The sequence below is a fragment of the Artemia sp. Qi Xiang Cuo genome, chromosome 17 (genome assembly GCF_049724085.1).
Source record: "Artemia sp. Qi Xiang Cuo chromosome 17, ASM4972408v1, whole genome shotgun sequence".
Taxonomy (NCBI): Eukaryota; Metazoa; Arthropoda; class Branchiopoda; order Anostraca; family Artemiidae; genus Artemia; species Artemia sp. Qi Xiang Cuo.
The window spans coordinates 38881075-38893991 of record NC_142810.1 but is presented as its reverse complement, the minus strand read 5'-3'; the positions used below and the strand labels follow the sequence as shown (position 1 = coordinate 38893991).

Below are 12917 nucleotides of genomic sequence, written 5' to 3'. Positions count from 1 at the left end.
GAAAGGTTCACCCACCAACTTCACAATTATCCAAGTATGCGCTCCGGATTCCAGCAGAGACGACGAAGAGTCTGAAAACTTCTATCTCCAGCTTCAAAGTCTGGTTGATTCTGTCCCTAAAAAGGACATAATCTTTGTCATTGGTGACTTCAACGCCATCGTCGGAAACAACCACACAGGACACGAAGATGTAATGGGCAAATATGGACATGGAAAAATGAACAGAAGAGGAGAACGCCTTATCGAATTCTGCAGAGACAGCGATTTAGTCATTACAAACACACTGTTCAAGCACAGACCTCGCCGTAAGACATCCTGTACCTCACCGGATGGAAAAATTAAAAACTTAATAGACTCCATCCTTGTGTCTAGACGTTGGAAAACGTCTGTCCTAAACACAGTCACGCTAGCTGGTGGCGACTTTGACAGCGACCACTCGCTTGCCATGTCTAGGTTCAAAACAAGACTTAAAACAGCATGAAAGTTATCTCAGAAAACCCCCAAGTTTCGAGTAGATCTACTGAAAGACGAAAACACACGTATGACCTATATCACCATTCTATCCGAAAAATTTTGGAGCTCACGTCGAGATCTCCACCTATCCTGTCTAAGGAAGATATTGACAACCTGGTGACTAGCAGCAAAAATATCATATGTGATGTCGCTCATTCCACACTGGGTACCCAAAAAAACATTCAGAAACCATGGATAACAGACGAGATCATTTCACTCTGCGACGAAAAGCGCCAACTCACGAACAAGCAAGATAGAGAAAGCAGGGACCGGTACAAGCAACTCAAACGAGCTGTTGAGAAATCCATCAGACGTGCTCATCGTGCTTTTATTAAAGAAACGTGTAATCAATGTGAATAGGCCTTCAAGAAAGGAGACCCTCACTACATGTATAGAAGAGTGCGGGAATTGGCCAAAAAGAAGGACATCAAAGCGTTCTCCCTTCTCGACGAACATGAAAACCAAATACAATCCACAGACGGAATCCGCTCTCGATGGAAAAACCATTTTAAAAATAAACTGAATCTGGACATCCACCCAGACCCAACAATTTTCAACACTTTCCCTATAACCTCTACAGATCCAAGTCCTCCCCCTCTTCACTCTGAAATAGAAGCAGCTATCAGAGACTTTAGAACAAACAAAGCTGCCGGCCCCGATGGATTCCAGCCCGAACTACTAAAAGTAAACTGCAAACCACTCCTTGACCTTTACCAAAAAATTACCACAGCTGCTTAGGAAAAATGTCACTTCCCCTCACCCTGGTGCGAAGCCACGATAATCCCCCTGCAAAAGAAAGGCTCTAAAGCTGTCTGCGACAACTACCGCCCAATAAGTCTTACCAGTCACGCGGCAAAAATCCTTACCAGAGTCATGCTTGGGCGTATACAAGCCATTTTTTCACTGATCATCCCGGAATACCAAGCCGGCTTCCGACCTAATAAATCAACAATTGATCAGATATTCACTGTTCGGCAGATTATGGAAAAGTATAGTGATCTTGGCCGCAGCATCTATCACCTTTTCATAGACTCTAAACAAGCTTTCGATCGGATATGGAGAGAAGGTCTATGGCACATCCTTCTTCACTTTGGCATCCCATCCAACCTGATCTCGCTGATCAAAGACATGTATAAGAAGTTCAGTAGCCGCGTCATCACTGGAGAAGGGCTTACCGAGAGCTTCAAAACCTCTACCGGAGTACTTCAAGGTTGCCTAATATCACTGGAGCTGTTCAATCTCTTCCTAACTGCAGCCCTTTCACTCACAGATAACCCCCCGGCGCCCTTGTCGGAGGAGTGGTGATAGACAAACTGGCATATGCTGATGACATAGTCCTAATAGCCGAGTCCCTTCAAGATCTACAATCTCAGGCTAACAGCGTTCACTCGTCCACCAACCTCTTCGGGATGGCAATCAACACCTCAAAAACGAAAGCCATGCGATGTTCACGCAAATTCGATTCACAGGTAAATCTCAGCCTTCAGCTTGGTGAAGGTACCATTGAGTTGGGTGGAAGGCTTTGCCTACCTTGGGAGCTTACTTACTTATGATAACAACCAACTCAAAGACATCAAGAGACGCCTGACACTTGCAAACTCCAGTTTTAAAGCTCTGATGCCCATCTGGAGGAATAAGAACTTAACAACAACTCTCAAAACGAGACTCTTCTACTCCCTCATTATTCCGATCGCCATCTATGCCTGTGAATGCTGGACGCTGAAAACAGACGATCAACGCCGCCTAGCTGCCTTTGAAACCAAATCCCTACGACGCATCGCTGGTATCACCTTCCATGACAGAATCTCCAACTCCAAGCTTCTCCATAATCTGAAAGTCAAATTTATAATACTGGACAAAATAAAACTACAACAACTCAAATGGCTTGGACATACCAAACGCATGGCTAGCACTCGTCTCCCGAAGATAGCCTTCGATGGACGAGTACACGGTTCTCGACCCAGAGGTCGCCCTGCGAAGAGATGGAAAGAAAACTTCTCACCTTACAACCTGCCACAACTCTGCCGCCTGGCCGACAACAGAAGCACCTACAGGAGGCACATCAATGAACTGGTTAAAGAAGAGGCCCCAAACGACCTTCAAGGACGGATGGGACATAAGTAAGTAGTAAGTAAGTAAGTAAAGACACTCCATACATATTTTAAATACACAACTTCACCTCTGGACCTTATAAAAAAATCGTCCTTCATGTTGTCTGTATCAAGCATATTTGTAAATGGAACATAAAACCCATAATTTAGAAGACCCTCGTCTTTAGAAGACATGAGAGGGAAACTAAGTTGAAACGTTGTCCCACTGAAAAAAATAATGGTCACGTTTGTTTTGTTGGTGGACATGACAACAAAAATTGACGCAACTAAAGTATATCAGTAAAAACTTCATATTTCTTTTAACATACTTTAGGAAAGTGATTATTCTTCTTCATAATGCTAAAGATTTAGCAGTTTTATTTAATTCAATGTGTTATATAGCAATAACCTTTTATTCTTCAAACAATTAAATATTCGTTAGTTTAGCCACATGGTAAGAGAATCTTAGAAGCCTGTTTACTAACTCCTGAAGATAAATGAAATATATATAATCTAAAATCTGATAACATTTAATCATATATATTATTACCAAAATGAAATCATGTAAAATTGCATTGACACCGACATAAGCCCATTGCTTTGCCCCATGTATATGACGAAAAGAGAACTGTTCTTGACCTTCAGCATCTTCCCCCTTGAAAATTTTGCAGGCTTGTGCCCACTTGACAAGCTCCTGGCACTGTGATGCTTTTAGATTATTCTTTATTCAAAACCTTGAATAAGGCTCCCTGGCACTCTAATGCTTTTAGAAGCAAGATTCCTTCTGGGCCTTTATAAAAAATTTGGTTTGGTTTTTGAAACTTAAAGCACGGCTCTTGCTATCCATTTAGTTTTTATAGTTTTCATTATTCCATTACCAGATTCCTGTTTCCACAAGGTTCATTTGTGATTGTAAAGCATCTCCAGTTTGGAAACTGTGTGATAGGTTTCTAATGCTCCATGTTCTTCATCGGATTATTTAGGAAACTTGGAAATATGCATTCGAAAGCTTGTCCTTTTGCCTGGTTTTCTAGCGGTGTGATATTTCCTTTCAAGCTTCATTGATATTTCCGTGAAAGCAATGAAAGATTTATCTATTCTTTGTTGAATGCTCAGAATATGTTATTTCCTAGAGAGGGGCTTTATTTTGTAAAAAGCTTTCGATGAAATACGAAAATCACTTTCATAGTTCTTAGGGTATAAATTTCTCAGCAATTTGTTATTGGGAAAACACATTTATTAATACGCAAGAGAAACGTGGGCTTTAGTTATCTTCAAATGCAAAATTGACGCAAAACAGGACCATCGTGATTGGGGATGCATGTCAACTGCAAATCACTAAGATTCGATTGCACCATGGGCTACCTAACTCTTGTGACTTAGCACCTTTTTTGTGTAGCACCGTAGTCTAGGTCTTCATTTGCCTATTTCAAGAGAAGTTACCCATTAACAGTCGAAATGGGCAGCAAATAAAGTTACATCAAAACAGAGTATTGCTGGAGACACTCTAGCTGTATTAAGAGTGAAAAGATTGGTCATGAGTTTCATTTTAATATGACCAGCTTCGCATGAAAAAGGTGAATGGAGACGCAGTGGACTACTACTACTACTACTAATAACAAGTCACCGCAGCACCAAGCCGCCTTAGGCCAACACAGCTACGGGGGGGGGGTGCAAAATAGCTTGATCCGATAAACGTGCGTTAGGAGCAAGTTTAATTAACGCAAACTTGCGTTAATTAAGTAAATTACACTACTTTAGACTATTTTAAGGGGGCGCGCGCCCCCTCGCCCCCCTGGACCCGCCACTGTACTTCAGAATCATATTTGACCACTGTCATCATTGTAGCTTCCAATATTCTAATCTCTGTTTGCACACTTATCTTCCCATTCTTCCAAACTTTTTTCAACTGTGAAAAAACACCCTGGGCATTGACTATTTTACTATTAACATCTTCACGGCACCGACCGTCTTTACTAATAATACTACCTAGGTAAGTGAAGCTGTCCACCTGATCACTCTTTTCGTTACTTAACGTAAACTTTTCATCTTCACTTATTCCTAGCTTTAGCGACTTAGTGTTCTTAACATTAATTTTTAAACCTATTCTAGCCCCTTGAACTCGCAAAACCTCTAAAAGCTCATTCATTTTGCTCATACTTTCATCTAGAATGCTCAAATCATCAGCATATTCCAGGGAAGTTTTTCCCCCTCATTTGATTCCTTTAGACAAAGTCTATCAAAGTGATCCACATAAAGGGGGATAGAACACAACCTTCTGATTAACTCCTGATTTAATATAAAACTAGCTTCTAACCTCATTTCCTTCCTTAATCGCAGCAATTTTATTCTCGTACACAGCACTAATCCCTTTAATGTATTGGTCTGGCATAACATACAAGGATAAGACCTTCGTTAAAGCTCTTATATCAATAGCATCGAACGCTTGTTCATAATCTACAAAACTGAGGACCAAAGGTGTTTGATAAATCAGGCACTTCTCAATTTAACCTAAGAGTGAAAATTTGGTCGACATATCCTCTACCCTTTTCTAAAACCGCGCTGTTCTTCTCTTATTACTTTGTCTACAGCATCTCTCAGTCTAAAAAGTATCATATTACTAAATAATTTGCTACCTACAGAGACCAGGCTAATGCCTCGATAATTCTCACACTTACTCTTTTCACCTTCTTATACAGTGCTTTAATTGGGGCGTTCCTGAAATTGCTAGGTATTTCCCCATTTTCAAAAATCATATGCATAATTTTTGGTAACTTATTTTTAACCTCAGAGCCATAATATTTAAGAAACTCATTTACCGCAGTTTCAGCACCTGGAACCTTATTTTTTTTTTATCTTTTTAGTACTGTCACTAATTCTTCCTCACAAAATAAATCTTCCTTCACATCCCAGGTACCACAAATTTTTTCATTTTCCTCTATATCTTTTCCTGCAACTCTATCTCGGTTTAGCACCTTCTCAAAATATTCTGCCCATCTCTCTTTAACTCTTCTTTATCACTAATTGTGGCCCCGTTCCTATCTTAAACTGGAACAAGTCTGGATTGACTATTCCCTCTCAATTAATTAACATGCCAGTACATTATTTTACCGTTATGCAGTCTAGCTGCATCTTCCAGATCCTCAGGAATTTTATCCATGGCCTCCACTTCACACCTTCTTAGTTCACATTGTAATGCTTTCTCCACTTTCTTTACATTGCTCTTGCTTTCACATGATCTATCACTCAAATAATTCTTGTAAAAGCCCCTTCTCCTCTCTATTAAACATAAAGCTTTTTCACTAATATTCCTAGCTACAGTCCTAACGTTCCTCCCTAAGACACTAGCAGCAACTTCATAACTTTTTTTTTTTTTTTTATTAATCCATCCATCTTCTACATTGTCAAATTTTAAACACTCTAGTTTAGTATTCAACTGTTCCTGGAAAGTGTCTCTCAAATTCTCATCCTGGAGTCTACCAACATCTACTGGAGTCTACCTTAAACTGCATACGCAGTTTAAACTGCCTACGCAGTTTAAGGACTAAAAATCTAAATTTTTTATTGATGAAAATTGACTGGGGGTGATACCCACTTCGCAAACCATTATACATATTCACACACACACACACATATATATATATATATATATATATATATATATATATATATATATATATATATATTTATTCTCGAAAATGGCTCCATATTTTTTCCGGAAAATTGCTATCTTGTGATATTCTCGCATAAAAAAAAGATCTAGATGGATCAAAAGTCTGAGAAAATTAGTTAAGAGCCTTAATTTTGGCTTAGCGCAAATTTTTTTTTAGCACTTTAAAAAAAAGCTTCTTATTGTTCTAATTAAACAACCCTTGTGTCTCAGGAGTCGTTCTTAAAGAATTGGGACAAAATTCAAACCTTAGCTTAAAGAGCGAGGTGTTGTGGAGGGGTAACCCATTTCATATACGTAATAATTTCTGTTCGTTTTAGCTTTTAATACTGCTCTTTACTTTCAGTTGAAAAACCTTGTTTTTTTTTGTTTTTTTTCTGATCGTTTTTTAAATAATGCCAGGAAATCTGGCTTCTTTTCCACGGGAAAATCTCTCTTCCCCACGGATATATCCTCTAGACTGAAAATTTACCCCAGACAATTACCCTTAACATCGCCAAGCGTAAAATTGAGTCGGAAAAGAGAAAGGTAGACATATAAAAAGAATTTCGTATTGGAATTTTGGCAAATTCCCCCAGTGTGAAATTTTCCCTTAAAATTTTACCTTTTGGAAAATTCCCTCCCCATGAAAAATTCTCCCCATGGAAAAAAGGTCAGGGGAAAATTCCCCCCCCCCCGTCTAAAACTGTATGCATAATTCCTAATAGCAAATACTATACGTAAACAATGGTCAAATTTTATAACTGAAAGACCTTTCCCGTAGGGGCTGTAGGGGTCATGTTGTCTCCAAAGGCATAGTTATTAGGCCTTTTAACTATGCTAAACAAAATGGCATTCTCAAAATTTAAATCGTAAGATTTTAGGGAAAAATGGGCGTGGGAGGGGGCCTGATTGCCTTTCAATCTTTTTGGGCAAAAGATCTTTTGATTTCCGTTCAAATTATTCCTTTCTCGATATTCTCGGATCGACCACTGGGTCGGTACGATAACCCCTGGAAAAAAAAAAAAAAAATAAACACCCATCTGTAATCTTTCTCCTAACTAAAAATATAAAATGCCACATTTTTGCAAGTAGGAGCTTGAAACCTCTACAGTAGGGCTCTCTGATAAGCTTAATCTGCGGTTGTGATGTTCAGTAAGATTGTTTAGGCCTTAGGGGGTGTTTCCTCCCTTCGATGAACATTACGTATATTCTCTTAGGTTTACAACTCTTGGTGGGCACCTTTAAACTTAACTTATTTTACGTATTTGGAATTAGCATAACAAGCCAATTCTTTTGATATATCTGTTGGTACTGAAATTCCGTTTTTTAGAGTTTCGGTTACTATTGAGCCGTGTCGCTCCTAAATTACACTTTGTCATCATGAAGTGTCTGATTAATTTCTTTAAATAGATTTTGACGAGTTTTTTTTCTTATTTAAAGAAAAAACAGAAACCGTATCTTAAAAAGACAATAGAGCAAACTCAATATCTGTGTTTTAGAAATTGCTTGTGTATTTCTACTGTTATAAGTGCCCTTGCTGTATGTCAAGTTCTCAAAATTCTGAGATGGTTCGACTTTTGTTTTTTTGAATTTATAAGCTAGATCTTAACCAGTATTTTTGTTAAAGAGAAAGATAGAAACAGTATCTTATACAGATAATAGAGAAAACTCAAGTTCGTGAGTATAAAACAAACAAAACAACTTCTAGCTCTGCGCAGCAAAATCATGGATTCATTTATAAAAGCTCATTTTTTATTTCTTCTTAAATTTGCTTCAAAAATTACTAAAAATGAAAGAGTCACTTTTGACGAAAAGACACAATGGGTGGTTTCACAAAAAAGAGCGCCTGTGCCGTATACGTGGTCTTTTTTCTTTTTTATCCCCTGCTTTTCTTAATACTAATCTAGCTCTTAACTAGTGTGACACCAATAAAAAGAAATTTAAAACAAAGAAGTATACCTACTTTCCTAAAACTTATGGCATAATTCTCATTTGTGGTTTACTAAGTAGAATGTATCTATTTCAGGTTCATGTGTTGCTGGTGTGGTCGGTTTGAAGATGCCTCGGTACTGTTTGTTTGGAGACACAGTAAACACAGCTTCAAGAATGGAATCAACTGGAGAGCCCCTTAGAATTCACATATCGCCAACAACCAAAAGCTTTCTTGATCGACTTGGAGGCTATTCTTTCGTTGAGAGAGGACTAGTGGAAATTAAGGTTATTTTTTAGTCACCAATCTTATTTTATATATATACATATGTATATATATATATATATATATATATATATATATATATATATATATATATATATATATATATATATATATATATATATATATATATATATATATATATATATATATATATATATATATATATATATATATATATATATATATATATATATATGTATATACATATATATACTGCTGTGGTGCTGTGACTGTGGCCAAAAGGAAAGGGTAATAATCATACTTTTTCAAAAATAAGGAAGGAATTATTACACCTGTGTTCCACTATATACTGGTAGTATTTACAGAGGCTTGTTCGGCTAATGTTTAATATTGACTGACGTTATGCTGGGTACGTTATTTAACCTTGTGATGGGTATGTTATTTTTTGGTGTCTTACGGTTTTGTGTTTCAACAAAAGATAGCAATTCTGCTATCATTTGATAGTAAATATTCATATTTATCCATCTATTCAATTATATTTTTGAAATTTGCTCTGCATTATTTCTTTTAGATTGAAAAATACGCCGAAAACACATGAGAAACTTGAAACAATAGGAGCTTTTCGATTTTTAACCAAGTTTAAATCATTCTCTAAGAAAAACTTATGCAAACCATAATGTATTATGGTTTGCATAGTTATTATGCCATATGTAATATTAACCATATTAACCATGATGTATTATCAAAAATTTATAAACCCAAATGGTATAAGTATCTTGTTGTTCGGTGCAAGGTAAAACTGTAGGCTTCTCGCAGAATTGCTTGTTAATAGGGGAAATTAACTTTAAAAGTAAGTAGTGGAGAGCAGCCATAAATGGAGACAAAATGTTTCAGTTTTCTTGCTAAAAGATTACCTAACATTATCTACGTATTATATACCTAATTATTCAAGCCATATTATTCAGCTACACAGTGTAACTTACTGGTCTTTCTCGTTTAAATGCTGACGGATAAATTAACAGCATTTCCAAAATGGAACTTGTACAAGTAAAAATCACCCTGAAAAAACACACGTCTGCCTTCTTAGCTCTTTTAAATGTTCAGGATTATATATTTTTTTTGGAATGGCTCCTGTTCGAATAGAAATGTGTTTGGGTACCGGTGCGAGGTTGAAAAACGCTACTATTTGAATGAGAATAGTTATAGGCTACGGTTATAAACTAGTCCCTGTAGCCTAGATCTTGGAATCGGAGTCACACCCAATAACTAGTACTAAACATCGGTAGAAATCAATACTACTCCCGACTACCGTGGCTCGAAGCTTTTTAGATCGGGGGTGTACGTACGCGGATACAACCGAGCAGGTTATCATACCTGGAAACGAAAGATCGATAAGACCTTAACCTAGTAGCCCTTTGGAGTCCCCTTTACCGAGGTATACTTTGGGTGTACTAAATTATAAGTACCAAAGTACACATATCACGAAGTATACTTAGGTATACAATACAAAACCTTGGGTCTAGTCTCTCAGACCACCTAATGAACTATAATATCTTCCTTATCCAAGCCAAAGAATAAGGCAATAATAAGCTCTTGAAATATGAAAACATCTTACATCTATTGAATCGTTGCTTATACTAAAGAAACTCAACTGAAAATTTACTAACTTACTCAGAAACTTGATCTGAGGGTGTGTGTTTGACCAATCAAATAAATAACTCAAATTAAAAGAAACGTGTAAGAAATCCTTGTAAGAATTGTAAGATTGTAAGAATAAGGCAAGAATAAGCTCTTGAAATGTGTAAACAGCTTAATGTATTGAATCGCTGCTTATACGAAAGAAACTCAACTGAAAATTTACTTACTTACTAAGAAACTTGATCTGAGGGTGTGTGTTTGACCAATCAAACAAATAACTCAAATTTAAAGAAACGCTGATTGTAAGAAATCCTTTAAATGACCCTCCGCTGGTATTTTCTCAAGTCAGCCATGATACAACGAAAGGATAATTCACTCTCACGAATTTGAAACCTACTGATTTTTCTAACATCAGGAAAAAAAGGGAATTGCGAAAGAAATACGAGGAAAAGGGAGTTTACGAAAAGGGGAAAAATTATTTATCTGAAAAAATTGGATATCCTAATGCACCCGACAGTTCCTCTTTAAGTTCTATATACCACCGTTATTTTACTGTTTTTTTTACCGTTATTTTACTGTTATTTTACTGTTGGTAAAACATAGGTGTGTTTATTTTCGTTCCTTTTTTGTTTTTTTAGTATTGGTCGTTGTGTCTGAATCCTACGCCAAGACACTCTTCGTTGACAATTATCCCAACAGCAAAACCGCTGCTATTGAGGAAGATCATTTGAAGGTTTTCAAAATAGTAGCTGTGTAGGATTAAGATCAATGAAATTTTAGGAGACCTGGATTATCGAGGTTCCTATTCTGGTTGCAAGACTCGGCTTGAAAAAAAATGTGGCGCTATACACCTCAATATTTTTTTTGTTATTTCTAAGGAAGATAGTTTAATCGAGGGCAATCTGGGGCTATTGTATGGCATTCTAGTGTAGTAATGTATGTTTGTAAATGTGTTGCCAGAGTTTTCGTTACCGTGTCATTTGTGGGAGGGGGAATAAATATACTAAATGCTGACAAATTATAGCAGCGGTAGAATAGCTATTTATTTTAATTTGAATGTTTGTACAAAAGGATAATAAAGAAAAAACTAAATAACTGAGCAATTTTTAGGGAAAAGGAAAAATGAGAACATACTGGCTCACAGAGGAGACTCCACCAACAATAGAAAGGATTCACCATTTAGTCCTTCCACCAAAACATCCAACCGCTCTCCGCTTGGCTCCAAGAGAACCTAACTCCGAATACATTTTTTGCTCTCGCCGTGACAGCTTGGCGTCACGTGATGAAGTTTCACTTGGCACGACTCCAGAGATGTATCGTCGCACTATTGGCTGCCTTCGGAGGGGATCCAAACACGGTGAGATAGTTTGTCCGTGAATGAAGAATCAATGTTCCCTCGGTGAATATTTTAAGCGTTATAGCTTAGAAACGCTTGTTTGTCGCTTGCAATTTGCGTAAAAAATAGTGCACGCAGCCTTGAATTATTAATAACATAGATGTGATCAAATAGTTCACATCGACAATGCGTCTTCTACCATGTAGCTTTTTATTGGGTACAACACTGAAATGTAAGGAAAAATGATAAACCAGCACCAGTAGGCTACAAACATAATCCCAAAATTTAACTGGTTCCAAATGAAGGGCGGATCCAGGATTTCTTTTAGGGGTTTGGGTGCAAAATAGGTTGGTCCGATAAACTTGCGTTAGGAGCAAGTTTAATTAACGCAAACTTGGGTTAATTAAGTAAATTACACTTCTTTAGACAACGTTAGGGGGGGGCATCCCCCTCCCACTGGATCTGCCACTGCTCCAAATGCTCTAAAAGATGAAAACTCGTAAAATAGTTAGGAATACCGACAATTTTACCAAGTATACGAACAAATTGATGTCTGGCATAAATTTTACAGCTTTGTTATCTAAGTATTAAACAAAACAAAAATTGTATCATTAATATACTTTAGGGGTTGGGTTGGAATATTACAACATGAGCTTCTGGGGCGTGCATTTGTTTTTTAATAACACTATGGGTAATTAGCTTCGAGTAATAAATGCTGTTGAAAACTACTCCTTTGGAATTGACAATGAATAAGAAGTTAGTTTAGCATAAAAAAGTTCTCTTGGAAACTTTTCAAATCAAAAGTTTTAAATATTAATATGAAAGGAAAAATTAGTTGGAGTCAGAATCAGGCAGACTTGTATGCCAAAAGATTAATAATTATTGAATTACGTCCATGCGGGGTGGGAGATATTAGGGTCCACCCCCTTTCCCGAACAAAATCTTGAGACTTTGAGGCTTCTTCATATAATTCTCTATACTCTCAATGTATTTTCATTTTTTTTTTATTTTTTTTTTTTGAATTTTAACCCCCCCCCCCCCGCCATAGAAATTTCATACCTACGAGGATGAAGGTAGACTGTCCTTAAATGACACAAATAGAGGCGGGGTTTCATTTCATTAAAAATTCTCTCAGTCCTTAGCTTGTAGGTGATAAAGATTCATTTTCAATGGGCAAATGGCCAGGAGCAGGTAGGTACAGGTTTTTCCACGAAAAGGGTATCGTTCCTATCCCTGGAGGAATCCTTCTTTTTGATGCCACCCATAACGACTTCAGTAACTATTCGTGTTTCAGAACTTTTCACTCGTAAAATGTTTAGTCACCGTGGGGTTTAGTCAACTTTGAAATCACTTCTCTGTTTCTCTACCTTCCACCCGTTAATGCCAATTATGCTTGGTCTCTCATTGCTCCATCTCTTTATTGCTACTTTCAGCACCTTGAAAAGATGGGAATGAATGGTTGAGGTCCATGGTATGCCAGTGATACCCCAGCATTAGCTGCTTCATCTACCA

The 12917-nt window shown here is 37.2% G+C and overlaps 1 protein-coding gene across 1 annotated transcript in view; it reads left to right on the top strand.

Moving 5' to 3' along the window:
* Positions 1–11600, top strand: part of LOC148942182 (guanylate cyclase 32E-like) — a 183862-nt gene extending 172262 nt beyond the window's left edge. The window contains exons 13-14 of the mRNA XM_089103247.1: positions 8282–8472; positions 11180–11600. Coding sequence (XP_088959373.1) covers positions 8282–8472; positions 11180–11446 — 458 coding nt within the window. The 3' untranslated portion in view covers positions 11447–11600. The remainder of the gene's footprint in view (positions 1–8281; positions 8473–11179) is intronic.
* The last annotated feature ends 1317 nt before the right edge of the window (positions 11601–12917 follow it).